Source organism: Dipteris shenzhenensis, chromosome 20 (assembly GCF_047967505.1).
Source record: "Dipteris shenzhenensis isolate YYH24624 ecotype China chromosome 20, Dip_SZ_1.0, whole genome shotgun sequence".
Taxonomy (NCBI): Eukaryota; Viridiplantae; Streptophyta; class Polypodiopsida; order Gleicheniales; family Dipteridaceae; genus Dipteris; species Dipteris shenzhenensis.
The window spans coordinates 51,412,887-51,436,851 of record NC_141615.1 but is presented as its reverse complement, the minus strand read 5'-3'; the positions used below and the strand labels follow the sequence as shown (position 1 = coordinate 51,436,851).

General features: G+C 43.6%; 1 protein-coding gene across 1 annotated transcript in view; it reads left to right on the top strand.

Annotated features, from left to right (window-relative positions):
* The first annotated feature begins 845 nt into the window (after nucleotides 1–845).
* The window catches only part of LOC147889821 (Rab3 GTPase-activating protein catalytic subunit), an 82,478-nt gene continuing 59,358 nt past the window's right edge, over nucleotides 846–23,965 (top strand). The window contains exons 1-4 of the mRNA XM_087391664.1: nucleotides 846–1,421; nucleotides 2,328–2,423; nucleotides 8,844–8,944; nucleotides 11,762–11,851. Coding sequence (XP_087247790.1) covers nucleotides 1,388–1,421; nucleotides 2,328–2,423; nucleotides 8,844–8,944; nucleotides 11,762–11,851 — 321 coding nt within the window. The 5' untranslated portion in view covers nucleotides 846–1,387. The remainder of the gene's footprint in view (nucleotides 1,422–2,327; nucleotides 2,424–8,843; nucleotides 8,945–11,761; nucleotides 11,852–23,965) is intronic.

Below are 23,965 nucleotides of genomic sequence, written 5' to 3'. Positions count from 1 at the left end.
CAATGGTCGAAAGTGATTTTTAAAGGGCTAGAAAGAGTGTTTTGGTACGAACTGGTCATGGGGTAACACCCTCTCATGGCTCAAGGTTGGCTCGCTACGTTTCGAGGAACTACTAGACCATTAATACGATTGATGGGTTCACCTAGTGTAAGGGATGGTCTTGTGGAGGGCTATTCAACCTTGCTACCACATGTTCCTGTTGCTTGAGCAAAAAATTGTTATACTTAGCCATAGAAGCATCGAGAACAACATAAGTTCCATGTGAACAGGGTGCAAGCATCATGTTGCAATGAAGGAGGGCGAGGCTTGAGGTATGGTGAGGTTAGAGGGGTTTTACAAGCACATCCAGATGCCAAGTCCGAGATGCTTGCCCGTCCACCCCATCTTTTTTTTCATAGTCCCGCCGGAGAGCTTTTACAAGGGCACAAGTCCTCACAATCAAATCAATGGCCCATAGACATTGCTGCTGTCGCTCATGATGGCAAGGATTTAAAACTTGTAATTATTCAATGTGTTTATTACTCGCAGGCAAGTATATAATGCGTGACGTACTGCAGCAGGGCTATAACCACTAGATTATTGGGCGGTTTGTCGCTCGCGAAAGCTACATTTTCATTACATTAAATTATGCAACAGTAACCAAACCATCAAGATTGGTGCGAAGAGACTGATCTTCGGTGACCAATGGATGAGGATTCCAAGTAATTTCTCTTGTGATCAATTCGGGTGGCCCCAGTCCACCTCCACCTCCACCCCTCCCCCCAAACCTCGAGAAACGGAGGTGCAATGAATGATATTGACAAAGTCGAGTGGTTTTACAATTTCAAACATGGAGTGACTGGGGACCCAAGAGTACCCACTTCCTTGTTCTACACTTCTTCTTGGTCGTCGTCCTCTTCTTCTTCTTCTAAATTTCAATCATCTTTGCATTAATAATCACTATGCATCAATCCACTGGGAGCCGGCCGCATACAACTTAGATAGCATCACACAGTCCGGCAGGCACCACGCATCCCGACACAACAGATCCGCTCATCAATTCATTCGTAGCCTTCTCCATCTCCGTCCTCCTCATCCTTGATCCCTGCACCAATCCTCTGGGAACTCGCCCCCCCACGATTGATCATTGCCTCGTCCATCGCACATTTCCTACCCATGACCACCACCCAATACATGGACGAACTGGAAGAAGCTCCCGACTCTGATGCATTTGACCCACTCGAACAAGCCGCCTTCTTTACGCTCCGCTGCTGACTGACTTAAAAGAGTCGCTTTGTTCAGCATTGCTCCAGTATCGCCTGTGTTTTTTCTCAATACGTAGCCTTTTCCAGGCGAATGCCCAATTGATGGATCGTTTTGGATCGGTTGGACTTTTCGTGGATCAGTGATGGAGCCCTCATTCCTTGCCAGAGCGAAAAGCGGTATATTCCTTTGTCTCTCAAACCTTCCATGGAGCTTGATTCCTAGCAGTTAAGTTATTCAACACGCGCCAATGTAAGCGTACACAACAACCTTACTCCTGGTTCAATGATTGTTGGCATACCTCTTCGCCAATTACCGCCCCGTCGCATACTTAATGAGCAATGCTCTTCTAAGCGGAAGATTATTCATTACATTAGGATTGCTCCATGGTATTCTCACTCATGCAAAGCGGAGCGCATGCAATAAATACATATTGGAGAGTTAATTGATTTGCGGATGCTGCAATTCAAGGATCAGGAAATTGTTGCTTCTTCTTTACGTTTTGCAAGTTGTCTCGTAAGTAAGATCCCAGACTCCGCAGACAGAGCGAACCTTTTCGTGGAAATGCCTTTGTCTACAGCGGTATTATGAGAGATGTCAAGCTTTACAGGAGATTCTATATGCAAACAGTGTTTATGTACATTTGTTTGATGTTCATAGCGCGTCACATCCAACATAGTTTCAAAAGAATATGGAATTGTTTCACGAAAGATGAACCCAAAAGCATTTTTAAATCCATGTTAGCAGAATCCCTCTCGAGTACATTTGCAATGGCCAAAGCATACCTCTAGAAAGCAGGAGATCTATTCAAGATCATACCACACCGTGCAGCTTCCAGGAAGCAGGAAATCCCTTATACGTTGGTTGTAGACACAATCGTATACACATATTACATAACAATGTTGGCCAGATTTGCTCAGGTTCCTGTCAACTTGTTCAATTTCTGCTTCGTTTCTTTGCCGTGCTGCAAATTTTGTACACAGCTTCTCCTATGGATAATTGTTGTTGCAGAGAGTTCAAGTACTAGGTTTGGCCATACTGAGCTATCTAAAACTGATGCCCCTTTACACCGTTGGCTTTTGCAGCATTTCAAACTGCAGCCGCAAAAGCAGAGCGTGCACTGACAGAATTCAAAGAAGATTTTAAGGCTGATTTTGGGAGGTCCACGAATCCAGTGAATGGTAGTGTGATTCGGCTATCATTTCATCAAAGATTCCTTCACTTGTATGAGTATTTGCCAATGTAAAGAGAAAAAAGCAAATTATATATTTCTGTTTCAAAGAAACCAAAACTAATCCTGAACATGAGAGCGCTGAACTGCATTCCATCTTATTCCTATCTGGTACCATGTCAGTGAAAGGCCAAGAAGGTCACCCATATGTTCAGATTGCCCTCAAACTTTGTGAAAGGACAAAAAGGACGCAAGGTACCGTCAGGTGTAGTCTAGAACACTTCAAAGTTAACTGGGAGGTACCAGCTTAAATTCAGGACTGGACTGAAACAGATTCTGTTGTGAATTCAGGGTGGTAATTGAGATGAAAGATGCTTCACTCAGCAAAGTTTCAACCAATGATACTGAACTCAATCCATAGGCTCATTACCCCAAAGCACTGTAGACGCAAATGAATTGAAATGTATGCTAATTGTAATGTGGCCATCTCATCAATAGCCTCATGATGCAAAATGGTTTGGTGACTCTGTTTTACTTCTTAGAAGGCTGCAGCATATGCATTGTCAGTCTGCTCTTAAAAAAAAACTTAGTTATCCTGGATACCAAGGAGTGTCTGCATAAGAAGATTTGCTTCTTTGGCAAAGCCTTGGTAAAGATGACTACTGGATTATCCTGCATAGAATCTGAATATCTCCTGAGTTATACTTTATTCCTCCTCGTTGTCTTATTTGTTTTGGCCCATGGAGCCTAATTAAACTATGTTTGTCCATGGCTTAATTTATTTTATGCACAGGTCTAAGAGGGGTGCACATTATATTGAAATTCAAGAGGGGCTAGATAGCTCTTCCCCAAAGGTCCAAGAACAAATTCGAACCCACAATCTTGTATTTCCCACATGTGAGCTCTACCACTAGGCTATAGAGTAGTATAACATCTCTAATGACTCCTTTATCCCTTATTATAATCATGGCCTTGCCCTCTTCCTTTTCACCCCTCTTCTTTGCTCCACAACTATGTAAATAGGATTTTCCATTTTTCAATGTCAGGGGGTGCATACTTGATATCATTTTTATTTGTCTTATGCTTGGGCCAAAGCTATGCAAAGATTCATCATCACAACCAAGAGGACTTGGTTTGTGCTATGCTGTGCCAAGATGACCAAATAAGCTTTACACACTGCCCAGTGGCTGCCTCAGACGAGGCTCATTGGTAAAAGTGCAATTGTAATCTCTTTCTTGCATACCCATGAAATGCTTTTGTTGCTATGTGAAAAGGTGTAGAGTGTAGTAGAATTTATGTCCTTCATTCTCACAAAACCCTCCTAGTTGTGGGAGTTTGGATTTGCCTTACAAAATTCCAAATGCATGAACCTTTAGTTTATGAATTTTTTGGCTGCATTCTGAAGGCTGACTTTGAATGTGCCATCTATTGACCTATTTGCATAAGAAATGTCATAATGGTCCTGAGATATGCCAAGCTGCCTCCTAGATTCCCTTGAGAGTAGCATTTTACATCCTTCTCATCAACATATGCATCCAACTTTGTCCTGTCCCCATTGGAGTGAAAACTGTTAGAGTATATGGCATCTCATGGTTAGACCTTTAGAGAGAGGGCTTATTTGTGGGTGTGCCCGCCCCTTTCAGGCTAGGATAGGGAGAGATCAGAGGCCCCTTTAGAGGGCTGGTAGGAGGGCATTTTAGGCCTAAAACAGTGGGCTGGTAGGGAGAAGCAGTTCCTCTCATGTATCAGTGGGGGTTTTCCCTTGCTATATACACAGTTATCATTCCTCTATTACTCTACCCCATGCTTCCATGCATTTCACCACTCTCACATGGTATCAGAATTCAGGTTTGCACGGAGCCGGAGAGGGCAGCAACAGACGTGATCAGTTACAAGCCTTGGTGATGCATTTTTGCAAGGGATTTCCACCAATCTAGTGCTGCAGTTTGGTCTGTCCCTTCCACGATCTCCTTCAACACCCTTCCTTAAGCTGTTTGGAGGAGCTCTAGCCCACACAATCAGCAGGAGCAGGTCCTGAGTCTTGACTGGCAAGGAGGTCCACGTTGGCTGGTGGGTGGTGTGCACACAGCGTGGTCAACGAAAGGGTAAGCAGCGGGGTTGTTGGAAAGGTCACCTCCCCATCTGTAAGTCCCCATATGAGGAGATCATGGGGGGGGGGGGGGTGAACCTGGGAACTGAGAGAGTGCCACATGAGCAGCAGCATGGCTGCCATGGGGGTAGAGATCAGAGAAAGAAAGGAGCCACTGATGTGGCGACGATGTCAGCAACAGTACGGGGGATGCCACGTGGCTGTATGGGGCTGGAAGGAGCCTTGCAAGAGGCAGAAACAGCAGGGCAGCAGAGGTGCCTGTATATGGCTGAAGGAGGGGTAACCAGGAAACCTGGTCGGCCACAGAAAGAGCTGGTAGGGGTAGCCAACTAGGTCGGTCATTACAGACTGAGTCAGCCATCATAAGGGGCTGACCAGTCGGTATTTCAGAGGGCCCTTGGGGTCTATAAAAAGAGAGGCCCTGGGCCTCATTTTGTATCCAGCACTACAGCAAATCCAGGAGCAGAAGGAGCAGCACAAGCCCCACCTTTGGGCCTACATTCAGAAGGCAAAGCAAGGGCAAAGAGTTGCTGCAGACTGAGCTCAAGAGGGCTGGTACCTTGCCTGTCTCCTAGGGCAGCAAGGAGGTGAGGTCAAAGGACGGAGAGTCTACATACGCTCGAGGTGGAGCACATGGGTTCGAGTCTAGAGATATCTAGCAGATAGTAGAAATACCTTGTGGTAAGATCAAAGGACCACACTCTGGTGGGACTTTGGATCTATCTCTTTTGTATTGTGTCCATAGCTTTGGACGGAATTATTTTGGTGGTTTCTATATATGGCTGGTTCATTGTGTATTGATGAGTCTGCACATCTATGTGATGCACATTAAGTAAAGAAGTTTGTGATTCCATAGTAGCTAGTCATGTTTCTAACATGGTATCAGAGCTCAAGAAGGAGGCTCACAGGTGTTTTCTTTGGCCTTTGTATCACCCTCTGAATCCGAGTTGGACTCCTTCCTTTTGTTTTTCTGATCCACCTTCTTCTTTCTGCAGTCCTTCGCAAAATGACTTGGCGTGTTACAGTAGAAGCACTTCTTCTTCTGCTTCCTCTTGGAAGTATCCTCGTCATCAGAGTTGTCTTTCTTGGACTTGCCACCGTTAGGCTTTCCCTTTCCTTTGCCAGCATAATCGTTCACCAGCAATGCCTTGTCATCCTTGTCGTTGTTGTAGAGCTTCTCCCTAGCTTCTTCCTGTAGCAGTAATGGATCCAACTCATCAAAAGTCAGAGGTTTGGTCCTCTATCCTGCTGTCAGAGTCGTAACAAAGCTTTTGAAACTCCGAGGTAGCCTCCTCAGTATCATCAAGGCCAAATGGCACAAGTCCACCTTTTGACCAACTGATGTCAGTTAATCCCTTACCACCTTGACCTTTGTCAAGTGGTCATGTACTGAATCTCCCTCATCCATATCAAGGTTGTAGAGCTGATGCTGAAGAAGCAAGATCTGGGATGTGTTGTCTGTCTCGTACAGATCCTTCAGAGTGACCCATGCCTCTATTGATGTCTCGGCCATCTGGATGTGAGGAAGCATAGAGTCCGCCGTAGTCCCTATGATCAATGCCAGGGCATGGGCATCTCTGTCTTCCCAAGCTTCGAGCTCCTCTCCGTCTACTGCCATGAGTATATTCCCCTGTTTGTCCACCATGTCCTCCGGCTTCGACTCCACTCCCATTGTCGATTTCCACAGCTTCCAAGTCACTAAACGGCTTCGGATCTTCACCTTCCAGATTGGGTAATTTATCCATCTAGTTTCCTTGACTCTCCAAAGTTAGAGATAGTGAAAGAAAGAAATCTGGGGGAGGAGGAAGGGAGAGCTCTGAACGCACCTGAGTGAACCTGAGTCACTCTCCTTCTCGCAAGGGCACTGTCTTGCAGTCGTGGAAGTCGACTCCCAAGAGCTTTTGAATCAGGGTCGTCCTTCAGTAAGGTCCCTGCTTTCAAGCTCCCACACGTGTGAGCCTCCTACTTGGGCTCTGATACCATGTTAGAAATGACCCAACAGAGGGTATGCACAGAGGAAGACTGATAGAATAGCCCAGGAGCTCACAGTATGGTGTGGGATGTGGAATCACAAACTTCTTAAACTTATATGCATAGGATAGATGTGCAGACTCATCAATAGACAATGAACCAGCTAGATAGAAACCACCAAAATAATATATTTCCGTCCAAATCTATGGATACAATACACAAGAGATAGATCCAGAGTCCCACCAATGGTGTGGTCCTCTAATCTTACCACTAGGTCCTTCTCCTATCTGCCTGCTATCTCTAGACTCGAGCCCGCATGCTCCACCTCGAGCGTCTGTAGACTTTCCGTCCGGAATGATCATCTCAACCTTGCCGCCCTGTGTGTCAGCCTAGGTAGGCAACCCTCTGTGAGCTAAGTCTGCAGCTCCTCAGCCCAGTTCACCTCCTGGTCATAGGCCCAACTGGTGGTGCTCTGCTGCTCCTTCCTGCTCCCTGAAGATCTGCTCCAGAGGTTATGAAATGTCAGCCCCTCCCCGACCAACTTTACTGCCTCAAAAAACGGCTTCAAAGGGGCACACAAAACAAGGGCCTTTGGCCCACATTTCCTTGCAAGGCCCAGCCTAGTATCCAGCCTATAAATAGGCCGGGTTGGCTGGCTCTACCCAACCCAACCAGCCTGTCTAATCAGGCGGACAATTCATGCTGCTGTCTCGCCTTCATTGCACTATGTGGCACTACTCTGTACAGCCCCGTACACTGCTGATGTCACCTGCCAGCTCATCGGCTCTGTTCCAACCTGATTCTCCTGTGCAGATCTGCCTCAACCAATCCCTGACAGCCACGTGGACTTTTCAAGCCCCTGCTGTCCTCCATGATGTCTTCCATCTGCCAGGTTCTCTCTTTGGTTTCTGCCCACATGACAGCCCATCATCCATGTGCTGCCCATGTGGTAGCCCCATGTTTTTCTCTGGGCATGTTCTGCCCTAGGTCTTCCTCCCCCACGCTCTCCTCATATAGGGGCTTACAGATGGGGAGGTGAGCTTTCCAACAATTACAAGAGAATACAACTTCTTTGTGATTCGAGGTGGCACTTCGTTGAGGATCCAGGCTATTGGGAGCTTTCTCTTGGGACGCTTCCATCCTGGAGGGTCCATGGAGGCATCTTCATCAGCCCTCTTCTTCAAATTATTTGTAAAGCATGAGCTGCAGAGAGGGTGTTAGAGTATATGGCATGATTAGACCTAGAGAGAGAGGGCTTATTTGTGGGTGTGTCTGCCCCTTTCAGGCTAGGATAGGGGAGATTTTATGCCCTTTTAGAGGGCTGGTAGGAGGACATTTTAGGCCCAAAACAGTGGGCTGGTAGGGCCAAACCGTAGGCCCCTGGCAGGCCCTTATATAGGGCCTGGCCTGGCCTGGGATAGCCGACCAGCAGGTCGGCCAGGCCCTACTGCCTGGGTCTTCCAGATCAGGCCCCTTGGTCGGTGGTCTTGCCGCCCTATTTATAGGCCATCCTCCTCCCTTTTCAGGCATCCATTGGAGTAGTTCCTCTCATGTATCATTGGGGGTTTTTCCTTGCTATATACACAGTTATCATTGCCTCTATCAGCGTCTATTCTGTGTGTGTGTGTGCGCGCGCGCGCTGCATGCTTCCACACATTTCATCGCTCTCACAAAAACCAATCGCCTTTGCTACAGGCGCAAAGGGCTCAATGCGTGCCTTGATGGTTTTTTCTTTTTTGCTGAAAAAGCTATATTTATGTATCTGCAAAGAAAGATTTTACATCAAGTTCCTGTCATACATTCTTTTCTCGGCTCAGCCAGCAGTAACCAGATCCTGTCATGCAGCATATATACTTTGTACATTCAACTTACTATCTTCATCAGCAAGAAAACAACATTAGTCTATCTCAACCAGCCTGTACCAAAATTTGGATAACATCTAGGGGATGAAGTATCAGGTCCCATCCTGATGGTCCTGATAGTGGTCCTGCACCTCCTTCAAGAGTTGAGCAAGCTGTATTAAACTTCTGCAATTCCTGTGTCAACCCTCTTTTTCTTGTTAAACCACAACTTTAACATTTCTTCTAACATTATAAAAGTGAAAATTGTTCCTCATGCTCTAATGTAACACTAATAGACCTATTTGAGTTTAAAGGGATCCCTGCTTTCCAGTTGATAGGCTCTCCGAACTGAATCTGTATTATTTGCTAGATTCTGTGGGATGTTAGGGTATTGTCATATTCCCTTGCCTTATGCAAATGGTGGATTTTTTATCTGTGCTTGTATGATCAAAGACCTTTAAGCACAGTCTGATTGTCTAATCATCTAGTTTTGAATTGATATGTACAGGGATAGAAGAGCCCACAAGGGAATTTCCGTGGAGTGCTAAGACTGATGCTGAGAAACAATGTGAAGAGAAACTCCGCAGCTGTGTTCTCAATATTGCAAAGGTTTAGTTTCCTTTCTCTATAATTTATCACTTAGGCACTCTCTTTCAAATTTTATCAAAACTTTTCATTGATTTCTTTGTGCTACATTTACTAGCATTATTTAAAGGTGCTGAAGAAGGTTGCAGCCCTGGTAGATGTCAACTTAAGCACACAATAGCCTTAAGACTACCTTTTGATTAGCCTTCTGAGTCTGCCCTTCACCTCCGGAGTGCCAACAGAAACTCAGTACGAAGACTTTGTATAAATGGATGCTCAAGTATGTGTGGGTGTGTGTATTTGTATGTGTGAGAGCATATGTTTATACTCTGGTCTACACCCATTGTTGGGTGCTGATGACGTCAGTGGGGATGTCATAGTAGCTAGTCCCTGCTATGCGTGATGCCTACTGTGAGCCCTTGTCCAGGGACAGTAAGGCACGAGCTACGTAGGTTAGTCTCTCAACCTTAGGTCAAGTCAGAATTCAAGTCTTTGTTCACTAGTACCCACTAGAGAACAGTAGGTTAATGTTTCCATCTTGGGGTTTTAGCTAGGTCTAGGTCTCAGCCTAGGGTACAATCCTGGAAGGGCTCCCAAGGGCTGGACAAAGTTGTGGGGACAGGAGCATCCAAGGAACGAGCCCAAAAGGGACCTGAGGCAGCAGTGTGTCCAGCTCTCTCAGCTTCCCTATAGATCTCTCAAGCTCCATATCTCAGATTTTTGTCTTCCCTTCGTCTCTTTCTCTCATGCAGCTCCGCTGCCCGGGGATAGCACATGCCTCGTCAATAGCCTTGCACAGTGGTCCATATCTCTGGTGTGGGCAGTGTTGGTCTTGCTTGAGATTGGGTTTCTTCTTAGGCATTCGTGGTTGTCTTGGATGACCTGACGTATCTTCTATTTTCATCTATTGACTATTGATATGGCAGAAAATGATCAATATCCATGCCCTGCAAAATGGGAAACCATTTGGAGACTCTCGTTTACCAGCACAACTCATCTTCCTTTGCTGCAAGGTGTATAGATTATGAGAGGCCCTCCATGGTATACTTTGTCGATCTGCATTAGTCCAACCAAACTGCCTAACTCGTCTACATAGTTAATGATCTGGAATGAGGCATCTTTGTGGAGGGGTCTGGCTGCAAAGTTTTCTAGGACAATATCGTGTGGAGTACACCTCTTCCCCTGGATCGTGCAAGGTAGCATCATGACTTAGTCTCTCGAAACCAATCCACTCATCCTCTCTGAGGTCTACTGCCCCAAAGTACCTGTGTATAGGGCCATTGTTGGTCTAGAGAGTAAAAAATCAGTGACTTTGTGTTCATATGCTGAAACTGTGCGTCGAAGCAGCCTTTCCAATCTCGACAATGAAGCGTACCGTCTAGTCAAGCGTGTCTGTGCCTGGATGCAGTCATTACAACCTCGACAATGAACCGTACCCTCTAGTCAAGCGTTTATGTGCTGCCAGTTGCATGGTAAACTTGGGCCCAACCTGTGAAAGCCATCCCAAGTATACGTAGTGTCTAACTAGCCCAACCGACTCCAACGTGATGAAGCTGAGTGTCATTGGTATTGAAGACATGCTGGTAATTTTCAACGAGAAACTGTGATAACACCTGCGGGGAAAAGAAGTGCTGAGGCTGTTTGGATATCCTGCTGTAGACCACTCCTAGATCACCCTGTGTCCTTGATGGACTTCAGTTGTGCAACATCCCATACCGCTGTACCTCCTGCAGTATCTTCCGTACCTGTTGACCACGTAGTGACACAGCCTTTCTTCCCTACTGCTTTTGCTGCACACGTTGCATCCCTTGTGGCCTGGCTTGGGCTCCTGGTTGGACTCTTTCCAGCCCCACAGCCAGCCCATGTGGGCATCCTTTGTGGCCCTTGGTTTGCTGCCCATGTTACTGCTAGACAGCAGCCTCCCCCCCTCCCCCCTACCGGTTCAAGTATAGTAAGGTGTCAAACCCCTAAGCTCTCTTCAGTTGGGGGCTCACAAGTGTGGCATTGACCCAATTTCTCCAGTGCACGATGTGCAATGATGATGATTATTGGGGCAATGAGAACATGATCATGATTGCTCAAAATCATCCATGAATTGTAGCATATAAAAATTCTTTTATTAATCAAAGAGATAAGATGAAACCTGGTTAAATATGCTCCCAGCCTTCTTGCTGATGGAATACCACAAGCTGCAAGCTGCCAAGGCGATTCTTCTAGCTGGCCAGTGGGAAATCACTATTGTGGTTGCTCTTGGTATTTTGCCGCTGTAGGGCTTCTCTATGCTTGCCATGAAGTGTCCAGGTAAACCACTCTACTCAGAGCTTGATTTAACATGAGCTTATGCATTAGTTCTCTAAAATCAACAAGTGCTACACAGTTGAGAGAGACTAATACAGCAAGGAGAACCCGCTTGCCATGTGTCCTGTGGTTAATAGGCACACATTTATAAATACATCGAGGTCTTTCTAGAAGTCCCTTTTCAAAGAAACTTGTCTGTGGGCTTGTGTCTTATGATTACTGTTAACTATCAGTTTATGATTGACAGATAAATATGTCATAAATTGTTACAGTAGTCTTGACATATCACAAATTGTGACAGTAGCCTTTGGTAGAATTCTCAGGGTGATGTATTCTGCTTAAGGCATTACTGACAGATACATCTTTTAGGCACACTATTATTGTATGTTCCATGACTGATATACATATTTTTTTACATCTGTTGTATTTAGATGTGTGATATTATGAATACATGTGGCCATGGTTAAGCTCAGTGCGCCTTTCTTATGACGTAGCAAGAGCTTTTTTTCCTATTTTTGATCATACAATCGCTTTTTGAAACAGAATCCTGAAAAGTTTCTATTCCACCAATATTATGAGGAAGGTCTAGGGGGTGCATCAATGGACCTGCACTCAGCAAAAGCTATTCTTGAGGTATTAAAGTTCCTCTCTCTCTCTCTCTCTCTCATAGTCTTCCGAAGACTTTAATAAACTTTCTTTCTTTCTTTCTCTCTCTCTCTCTTTTATAAGCTGATTATCTTCATTGGGGAAAAAACATTGATTTTTCAATGTAGATCCTTTGGGAGAATATGTATCTAGATAAAAGCTTTCATCTCCTGGCTAATTTGGATATTTGGTTTTTAAAATAGCTATGATACATTGGAAATGTATAAGTGAAGTTAGTAGGAACTACAGTAAGAAGGGAATTGGCACTTGTTGGGCAACTTCTGGCAAGAAGGGTTTATGAAGTTGCGCTCGACCTAACGGTGCTTTATCTATCTGTTTGCATCATTTACTATCAATGATTGTATCACCTTACGTGATGCCTCGCTGCACACCAATAGTCAGACATGCCACTAACGATGATATCTGTTTTTGCTCATTGTATTGATGCCTTATTTATAGTTTTATGAAACTGTGTGCATGCTGGTTGAATATAGACAGCAAATCACACAAGAGCTGTTTAAAGAAAATTAGATACCTTGAACTTTCTTGTTTAATAAAGGCAATGCATGTATCATTGATCACTTCTACTGTATCATTGATCACCTCTACTGTATACACAATCATTATCAGCTGCATACTCAAAGTGGAGGATCAAGATAAGGGAATAACCTTCATCTTATGTTATGCTATCACTGGGTCACGAACATTGGGCCTTAAGAGAGATCCCATGGCTTAGTATGATTGTGCTGTTGCTCCTCTTACAGTAACAGATCAATCTCTAATCAAGCTTGAAATGATCCTGTTTTCATTACGTGGCTATTGATTAGCACAAAGCCTTAAGTTTTTTTTTTTTGCGCAAAAAGTAGTGCTAGTTATATTACTTGAAAGCGAGAGTACAAGAAGGCCTGAAGGCCAGCGGGCTGTAATCACAAAACGGATTCAGCCCGAGAAGTCAAAATGCTAAATACAAGCCTCTTAGGGCATAATCATCGGAGAGTGGACAAACAGCCACGGTGGAGGGGCGTAATGCCATTGAAGACTCTGAGTGGAGTGCTGGAAGAATAACTCTCGGTGGTCCCAGTCGCGAAGGAAACGTCGTCTCTTTTTCTTCCCTGCCCGGGACTCTCCCTGAATCTGATCCCACTGACCCTTGAGCGTGTGAATGATCGTGCTCCAGATATCTGCTAGGGTCTGGGTAGTAGAAGTAGTCTGAGCTCCTACAGTCTGCGCGCATCTGGAAGTCGAGATATGCCAGCCTATGATGCTCCCTATGATCTCCCAAACTGGGTGCCGAGGCATCGCTCCTGCATCTGTCTCTGTCAGATGCCATGGGAAACTGTCCATGTATGCCCAAGTGGCCTGCGTGATGAAAAAGACGGGATCCTGTCTAGAGAACTCATAGGCCAAGTGATGTCCCGGCTGAGTGCTGCACCAACAAACGGCTCCCCAAGTGATCGGTCCTAGCTCGGGTGTAGCCCTAGCTAAGATCCCCATGATTCCCTTCCAAACCGTCTGCGCATGCGAGCAGCTCCAAAGGCAATGCTTCAGGGACTCCTCTTGAAAACACATCTGGCAATGCCCCTCCTGCCCCATCTGCCTCAGCCAGCTGCCAACTGGAAGCCCCTTGTGTGCCACCATCCAAAGGAAGTAGGAGATCTTCCTCGGACGCCAGCTAGCCCAAAGAGTCTTCCAGAAAGTGCGAAGAAAGACCAAGGATATCCCTTGGGCATACCACCTATGTGCCTGTGTGGATAGCCCACGCTGGAGAGCCCCAAGAGCACGCCGACCCGTGCGTGCACTGTAAGAAAAGAAGGGGGTAGGGTTCTCTGAGGTCTCCGATGGTGGCCAACGCCACTCCCCTGGGTCCCACTCCACCTCTGACAAGGAACAGCCCTCCCATATCCAGAGTCTCCAATCTTGGTCCTGCATAATCAGGGGGTCTATATGCCAAGTCTTCCCTTGCAGCCCTATAATGCGAAGGCGCTGCCAGGGAAGCTGGGGGTCGATCACGGCCTCTGTGCTCTGTAGGCGACTGTCATCAGTGATGGAGAAGAAGTGTACCGAAGAGTCCGAGAAGAGGCCTGCCACCACCAAAGGTATGCCTCGTGGAGTGAACTGTCCTAGCCACCTCTCATCTCCCGGAAAGAGCTGTCCGGTGCCTGCGGGAATCCTCCAACCTGCAGGGATGGCAGCATCATTCTCCGCTAGCCGAGCCTGGATCCCACGTGCCGTGCCTACTGCTGCTGCCAGCTCAAAGCCTTAAGTTATATCGCAAATGACACCATTAAGAGCTCAAGCATAGAGGTGACTGCGTGCATTAATAAAGTAAAAGAAAGATATCTTATCCATTAACGCTCTCTGTAGATATAGTCAGCTTGGCTCAGTGCCATGCAAAGCATAGATTCATGAAATGCTGCCACTTGCGACTTAATCTAATCCTTTCCTTGATTTTTCTTTTTATCTACTCATGTTGATTGTCAATTTGCCATAAGAGGCACTACTTCCACATTGTGTGCTCCTCTATATGGGGTCATCCTTAACTCTAGTTAACATGGTTTGTAACTATTAAAGGCTATAAATATGTGCTTGGGCCTCACTTTGTGTTTCCCTTGACATGAGCTCCTCACTTGGATGCCATTGCTCAGGTGAGACAAGTCAGCTACCACGATCATCTTCAACAAGCTAGAGACAGGTAGAAGTCATGGGTAAGGTCTATGATGTGACCCTATCCCAGTAGACATTTGTTCCCCGTACTATGAACGAGGGAGGCATTGGATTAACTTGCGAGCTTGCCATGCCTATGGCCAAGATTCACAATCGAGGTACTGATCCGTGGATGCCCATTGTGCAAGCCCTCAAGCCGATATATAGCCTAGGCCATGGCAAAAGGAATTAGGAGTCCTTTTTACCACTTAGACCTTTAATACAAATGGTATTTCTTAACTTGCCTTCTCTAGGCTAATAACCTTGCCCTTCAGGGTCTCCTTAATTCTAGGGCTAGCTATTGGAAAACCATAGTTAACCAAGGATGTTACATACTTTCACTATTAAGGGTATTTTTGTTATTGTAGACGAACTGGAATCATTCTGTTTGACCTGGCATTTTTCTTTCATACGGGTCTACCTAACATACATTTCCACAATAACATTAAAACTTGACTTCGATCCGACTTCCTCATACTCTAGAAGTTAATGTAGTCACAATTGATACCTCAATTTTGCTTTCTAGTAACCTAAGAGACCTTTTCATGAAAGGTACAAAATTTCGATTGTGCTCTTTTAAAGAGTCTTGCCTTTTAAAAGCTATCGATAAGGGAATCTCAAAGTTTGTTTTGCAATTAGAAGAATGTTTAGGAGTTAAAAATATCTTATCAGAATGGAAAGGGAAGATTTTGAAGAAAGTTGCTTTGAAACTAGAAGAAGTCCCTTCGGTTATTTGCTCAAAGAAAAGTAACCATCTTTCTAAAGAAGATGAAACTCTTCTTCGAGAATTCCGTAGGAATTTTGTCATTTCTTATGTGGACAAATGTTCCAATAACTTTGTTTTTATGTGCAAAAAGTTTTACTTAGAATGTCTTTTGAGAGAAGTGAACTCGTCTGCCAAAACTTACGCCCCTGCCTTAGTTTCTCAAAAGGATTTGATCTCAAAACATCAGAGTTTTTGCAAGTCTTCTGGGTTTGTTTGCAATCCAAGCATATCTTTGTGCTGCTTGGAAGTTTCACAAAACTTCAAAAAAGCCAAGATTTATTGCAGCTGCTTTTGAGACTACTTTGACGAATGTCTCTAAATGGCTAAGCTACTGCTTCAAAGCCATGTTGCCTAGTGTCCATGAACTTTGGAGGGACTTATTAAAAGAGGTAGATGTCCTCTCGAACTCAAGCTGGATTTTAAATGACTCTGTAGGAGTGATTCCTGTTGTGAAATTTTTTAATTCCTCTCGAAGCATTCAGGAAAAAGAGTCTCCTATTCTCCTTCAAACCTATGATTTTACGACGCTTTACACAAAGTTTGTGCTGGAAGACCTGAAGTTTAGAATTAAAAAGCTAGTGGCTGAAGTTTTCAAGCTAAGATTTGACAAAGATAGATGCAAAGTGCTAAAAGTTGAGAAAACAGCCTTATGCTTTGACTTTTTGTGGCTAAAAAATAAAGATACGACATAGGTTCTAAAAAGAAAAGATACACAAAGGTAGTAAGTGTAGAAGATGTTTGCTCTTGGATAGATTTTCTTTTAGATAATCTTTACATCACAATAGGTGATTCTTTGTTTCAACAAGTTATAGGAATCCCCATGGGCACTAATTGTGCGGTCTTTTTAGCAAACTTTTATCTTTTCACTTATGAATTTGAGTTTATGCAACGTCTTATTTCTATCAATACCTGCCCTATCATTTTACATAAGCTTAGTCAAGTTAGGCGTTTTATAGATGATTTATTTGTACCAGATGTTCCTAACTTTTAAGACTTTATGTACAAAGACGCTAGAGCTTTTGGAGAAGGAATCTATCCTCGTGACTCTTGTGAACTGAACTGCACTTCAAGAGGGGATTCTTGTGTTTTCTTAGATCTTAGACTTTCTCAATCTACCATAGGATTAAAGGTTGATATATACGATAAACGTGAACAACCTGAATATAGTGGTTTACACATTATAAAAATGCCTCACATTGACTCAAAACATTTTTGATTTGGCAAAATATGGAGTAATTTCTTCCCAATTCCATAGATTTTCCCGCCTTTGTAAAACTAAGGAGTCTTTTATCACTCAATGTAGTAATTTGATCACTTTACTATTACACAAGAGGTATAATCCAAGGAAAATAATGAAAAAAGTTCGCACATTCTTAGATATGAAGTCTTTTATCTATGGTGTTTCGGCCTTAGGTTTGTTTAGAATGATTGAACATAAGCTGAAAACAAAAAGCGGGGAGCTGAATAGCCCGTTTTTCTTTTAGTTTCAAAAGAGAGTTTGTTTGAGTATACTTGTGCTTTCTAAGTTAGAAATGTATTTTTGCCTCTTTGCAGAAACGAGACATAAGTGTAAAGTGCCATTTAACTTTTTATGTTTTAAATAAGAGAGAGAGAGAGAGAGAGAGAGAGAGAGTTTTTTGAAGTTTTTGTTTCTTGACTTGCTTGTTTATTTTTGCTTAAGTCACCTGCTTCGTTTCTTCTTTATTTCTTGTTTTCATTCTCTTTTGTTTATTTGACGTATTTTAGTAAGCACTGGGTTTGCCCAAGGACTCCGCAGGTCTTTAGAAACCCAGTATAGCTGCTTATGCTTGGGCACTGATGACGACATAAGTGTTGCTTTGCTTGCTAAGTATGTCTTCCTTTTGCTTTTCATAAAAGTTTTTGTTTACCTCTTTTTTCTTCTCTTTCATTTTCTCTTTTATTTTCTTTGTAGATTTTTGATCTTTAGAACAACAAAAATTCTAAATTTGTATGATTGGACTTATTCTAGTCTTACAAAGGTATATGTTAATTTGGCCATTTGGGCGACTATGTAGGGGTCATCGAGAGCAGCCTCTACTACGAGGAACACTTTCTTCAGAGTTTGGAAGGGATCTCCTTTCTTGTTTGATTCTGTCTCAGGGCTGACTTGGCATTTTCAGCCTCATCCCTGGTTATTTGCTAGCTCTTTTTGAGCTTTGATTTCTCTCATGTTTTTTGGACATGATGTACTTTCACATTGACCTTGCTCTGTGGTTTTCTTCATACTTAATAGAAGTAATTTTTTGAAAAAAAATAAAATGGCATTTCATAAATAACTTCTAACCAATCCTTACGATGTCTAGGTATGCCATCGTTGAGAGAATGCTTAGGCTGGATCGAGTGATTAACAGGTTTTAGTTCAACTTAGGCCTCTAGCTGATAGTAATATCAATACATTTCTTTCTTCTCATGTACACAGAGGGCAAGTACACGAATCTTTAAAAACAAGAGAGAATTCTAATCATAAGCCGAACATCATCAACGAGCAGAGTCAATCTAGCATGATGGGTATGCCATAGGATACTTTTCAAATCTCCTAATAGTCTACAAGCATCAATACACTCACCCTTGAGCATCAATAAATACACACTCATAGCCCAAGTCTTGAAGATCCATCCAAAGATGTCACTATCAGATTCCATCTTACGCTACCTTGAGCACTTTTGATAGCCTTTGTCAAATATGCAAGAACCTATACATATCCTACAAGATTTATAAAATTTCCTGCAATTCCATGTCTTCTAAAGTCTAAGGACAAGGCTATGGCCTAGAACCATATGCTTAGTATAATTGTAGGCTCCACTATTGGTGAAAAAACCTCTCCCACTATAGTGGTTGTCTCAAGACATATGTCCTCTACATATTCTCTAGTATGATTTTTCCTTAGTAGCTGCCAATAATTTAAGGATGATCAACCAAGCTGAGACCCTATTTTTCCTCAAAGAAATTGCTTGTCAATGTGTCCAGTGAACTTTGAGCCTTGGTCACCAACTTTGTCACTAGTCAATCTGTTATGCCCAATTCTAACATCTGAATAGTAGTAGGTATTTCAAAAAGTGTACCAATTTGATAAGTCCTATGACACTCATCCAAATTGTCTCCTGTCCTCCAAAAGGAAGTCAATTTACTTTCCTTTCAAGAAATACATTTGATCTTGTCTTGGTATTCTTCATAGGGATATACACAAGTTTTCATAGATTTTTTGCTATCTTGGTAGTTTTCATAGGGATTTACACAAGTCTTAGATGATACCTCTCCATATAGAAATCCTATCACTTGTCCTCCTAGGAATTTTCCCATATATAGTGTATTTTTTAAACGATTATTCTCATATTATGAGAGTGGATTTAAAGACATAACTTGTTAAAAGAGTTACATATACCAAATTTCTAGGGGCAGTTTCAACCATTACAACATAAACATTCTTCTAATCATTCTAAACTATGAAAGGAATTCATCTTGGTTTTTTTATATCTAGAGACTTTGCTATCCCAAAATCATACTCAACTAATTTCATATTGAGTGAGTGTACTAACTCCAACAAGAACAAGAATTGATAAGTCTATCTTTTATAGATGATGGGTCAGATTGACTTTAAATTTGCTAAGTCTTCAAGTTGTATATAATGACCTCAATTCGAGCACAACTCTTCACATAAATGAAATTTGAAGAGAAGAGATGCATGCCACACAAATATATTTGTAGAGTTTGCAATGACACCATTACACACAGATCTCTCCCTCACCTAGGTGAAGGAAACACTCTCTATACAATGCCAATTTGATGGCATGCAACTATATCGGGTATAACCAAGTCCACTGGATATACATTTGCAATGGATCATCTCTAATGACAAGTGACAATATGGATCTTCTATTGTGAGGGGTCATCAAGGGAGTATTGGTATTGAGAGGGATGATCAATGGGCATGCAATGAAATCGAACCCATGTAGCACCAAGTTGATGAGGTCCCTCCATGATAATCTTTATCTGTCCACATTGGTCTAGCCATACTACCTCTCCTAGTCAAGGTAGAAGATTACTCTAAAAGATCTCTTCATTCAGGTATCAGGCTATCTATAGATCCACATGCAGCACGGATTCGGGTAATCTAAATGACTTGAGTCTTGTACACTCTTGTTTTCTTTACATTTTCAATCTGACGGAGGGGTTGGTGACAGGTGGTGTGGTCGGTTGATTGGTTAGTCTGTTGACCAAAATATTATATCATTAATTAAGTTTTTCATGTTCATAAGACTGATATGAAATTGATGATTGCAGGCTTGTAAGTGTCAAAGATTGCTCCTTTCACTAATGAAAGAGGTTGGCGAAGACAAAACTGAAAACTTTTAGAAATGTGGATTAGATATGGCAATACTTGCTAAAATAGTGTAAAAAATGCTACAAGAGTTATGCTTTTGCAAAATATGCTAGAAATTGCCAAATTGGATTTACAAGTGTAGCATTTGATATTTTGAAGGTGTCGTTGAAGACAGCACCAAAATCTGATACAAGATGACCAAAACATGGCTTGATTTGCTAAAGCTAGAGTGCCGTCAAAGGCACTGATAGCTGTGAATAAAATGTCTAAATGGCCGTAAAATGAGTTTTGCTGCGCGAAATTGTGGAGCAAATCATGTCCAATTTGGATATAAAATGGAAATAGTGTAATTTTTGGGGGAAAATTGGACCAGCTAAGACGCTTGTTGTCAGACTAATCATATGGTTAAAGTGACGGAGTGTGATAACCTTCTGTAGTTGGGTTTGTGGTGTCACGGACGTGAAAAGTGATGTAAAGTATCTTCGTAACTCAACCTACGCTTAACCCAGGGTTAACCATGGTGAAGTGTTGTAATGTCTTGGCCGTGAGGGACTGGCTAGAGGAAGTGCACACTTCCTAGAAGTTCCTAAGGGCAAAGTCTAGGTGCACCACTAGGTCCTAGGGGCAAGGCAAAGCCTTTAAAAGAGGGGTCTAAAAGTTGGGCCCAAGGACAACCAACATTGTCCTTGGTATGGGGGTTAGGACTTTAATGAAGGGGCAAATGGCAAGGAGGAGGTGCCATTTGTCATGCATGTGTATGCATGCCCTTCCCCCACCTTCCATCTCTCTCCCCTCACTCTCCTAGGGGTGTTGGACGTTTTCAATTGTTCTTGTGCAGTTTTTGAGCTGTTTGAGCTGTTTCAAGCCTGTTTTCAGCCGTTTTAAGCTTGTTTTGACTATTCCAAGGCTAGTATATACTTCTAGGAAGTGCCAGAAGTCATTTCTAAACTTTTTGAAAATTCTCGTACAGACTGTACGGATGTTCGTACAGAATCCATACCGACGTGTTCAGCTGCCTCCAGCAGGTGCCCGGGGTTGTCTTTTGCTATGCTGGACCTTTGTGCACATGTTTTTGGCTGCGTGGTGGCTTCTGGAGCTGTTCTGGAGCAGTGCAGGCTGCAGGAGGAACTTTCCCTACTGCTTTTGGCACCCTCTCTTAGGAGGACTCAAGCACAGTCCCGAGGCAATCATTTCGGGGCAGATCTGTGAACCATCTTTCCTCTACAGCTCTTTCTTGTTCACCCTCCACTCTCTACCTTCATTTCTCTGTTCTCCTGATTGCTGGAAGACACCTGCACCCTGCGGGGAGCTTGGACAGAGGATAGGTGCGAGGAAGGAGCTCACCCCTCTGCCACGGACAGCGGGAGCTGGTTCCAGGTTCTGTTTTTCCTTGTTCTTTCTTGCTTTGCAGCTTTTTGCAGTGCATGTGTGTGGTGTGCAGTCCTTTCAGGACTCCTACAGGTCCTAGCAAGCACCCAAAGGCAAGGGTGATCCTGTGGAAGGCGGACAGTGTGGATGCATGTGATATAGCCTTGAGGCTGCCTTGAGCTCAGTTTGCCGGTGGTTTGGATGCCTGAATGCCTCTAAGTTGTGTCAGATCAGAAGTGAATGCTTGAGTGACACGTCCCAGCACTCCTGAAACCTCTGATCTGCAAGCAAACACAAGAACACACCAACATGAGGAAACTGAGCAGGCTGCTCACCACCCAACCATGACACCTACAGGACGTGAACCCGAATCAGGAGATGTCCCCTCCGAGCGACGAGCTGAGTTACTGGCACGAACTCCCAAGCGGATCCTAACCAGCCTGGTGTCCCATACCACCAGGTGGCGCTGTGAAGCCTGGGATCTGCTGCTGGGCCTTGGGCTACGCTATGATGCAGGCGCGCATCCGCGACTCAATCCAGGATCAGACCTAGCACCTAGGAACGAAACTTGCTCCCATCGGCTCACTGAGAACTGAACCTCTGGGCCCCTTTTATAGACTCAGGCCCCAAGCGCACAAAAATAGCGAAGACCTCTAACTAGTTCATACCCTTGCCACTCAACCCGAGAATCAAGCCTGCCTAGCCCTAAGCCTCCCCAGGCTACCTGAGCTAGTCTTGTGTACCCAATACACGTCGGATATCAATCGGTGCACATGACATACTTCCCCTCCTCTAAGAACTCACTCCTGAGTTCGCTAAAAAACCTGGGAATGTCCTCTGGAGGTTCTGTAATGTCTCCCATGTTGCATCCTCCTCAACACGATCCTTCCACTTGATCTTGTATTCCGTGATAGTTCTATTACGAATCTGTCTTTCACGAAATTCAAGAATGCACTCAGGTTCATGTGGAATAAAAGTCAAATCGGTAACTTCTATTATTTCTTGAGGAGAAACAAGTTGATCATCTGCACCCAATACTTCTTTCAGTCTACTGACATGAAATACTGGATGTACTTTAACATCAAGAGGCAATTCTAGTTGATATGCAATTGGTCCAATTCTTTTAATAAGCTTGAACGGACCACAGTATCTGGGGGACAATTTCGGAACCAAACCAGTACTTAGGCTCTTGGATTCCTTGGGAATTCGCAAATATACCATCGTTTCTTCAGAGAACTCTCTAGGTGAACGATGTCTATTAGTATAAAATCGGTCCCGATCTTGGGCACTTCTAATAGACTCCTTGGCAAACTGCAACATTTCCTGCATGTCTAGCAAGAAGGTCTTTGCAGCATCATTTTGGATTCCCTTTAATCCAACCATAACTGGTGACTTAGGTTGAAACCCGTACATAAGCATAAAAGGACTGTAACCAGTACTCGAATGCTTTGCACTGTTATAAGCAAATTCTATCATAGGTAGATAATCTTCCCATGAAGACTGTCTCTTAGAAACATATGCCCGAAGCATATCTTCAACCAATTGGTTAACCTTCTCTGTACTGCCATCGGATTGTGCATGATCTGAGGAACTCATACTTAGAGTAGTTTCTAACTTCTCAAAAACAAGTGTCCAAAAGTTACTTGTAAACTTTGAGTCCCTGTCACTGACTATGTCAGAGGGCAAACCATACAACTTAAACAAGTGGTCCACAAACTCGTGAGCTAGCTGAACAGCTGAAATAGTTGTTCTAGTAGGTAAGAATTTAGCCATTTTTGTCAGATGGTCGACTATGACCCAAATGGAGTCATGACCCTTGCGCGTTCGTGGCAAACCAGTAATAAAATCCATGGAAATACTTTCCCAGTTATTACCTGGAATCTGCAATGGCTGTAATAAACCCGTGCTTCTAAGGCGTTCTGCCTTAGTAACCTGACAAACCCGGCAACCTACCACATAGTTTTCAATAAATGCACGCATTTTAGGCCAATAAAAGGTATGCTTCACAAGAGACAGAGTCCGATGTATACCCAGATGTCCAGCACTAGGAGCATCATGACACTCCTAGAGAATCTTGGATCGAAGTTCCAGAACATCTGGCACACAAATCTTTCCATTCCGGAACAGCAAGCCGTTCCTAATCATCCATTGACCTCCCACCGCCTGTACCGTAGGGGGCATAATCCCTGAGTCTTGGTCAACCATGGAGCTCCCATCCTGGACTTTCTGCCAATAAGAACTGAAATGACTATCAGTTGCGCAAAGCCCTCTCAAGGATTGAAATAGGTTTGAGGATATTTCCGTAAATGACATAGCATTTACAAACTTGACTCGACTGAAGGCATCCGCCACACTATTCAACGAACCCTTGCGATAACGTATTTCAAAATCAAAATCTTGCATTAATTCTGCCCATCTAGCTTTCCGTCCCCTCAATTCAGACCCATCACACACATACTTGATTGACTGATGATCGGTCAATACAAGAAACTTCGAACCATACAAGTAGTGTCGCCAAACCTTCAGTGCATACACGACTGCATAGAGTTGTTTTTCTAGTGTGGGCCAACGATATTGGGTGTCGTCTAGCTTCTTACTCTCAAAAGCTACAGGTCTGCCCTCTTGGAATAAAGCTGTCCCAATCGCAAAATCATTCGCATCGGCCTCTAAAACATAAGGCCGGGTAGGATCGGGTAATGCAAGAACGGGTTCTTCCTTGATAGCAAACTTCAAGGTTTCAAAAGCCTTGTTCAATGCATCATTCCAAGAGATCGGCTGGGTAGACCTGAGTCCACGACCTTTCAATATGTTTGTCAGGGGTGCCGTGATATGTGAATAATCACGCACAGACTTCCATAGAAATACCGTAAATCCTAGAAAAGAACGAAGTTGTTTCACAGTCTGAGGGATAGGCCATTCTAAA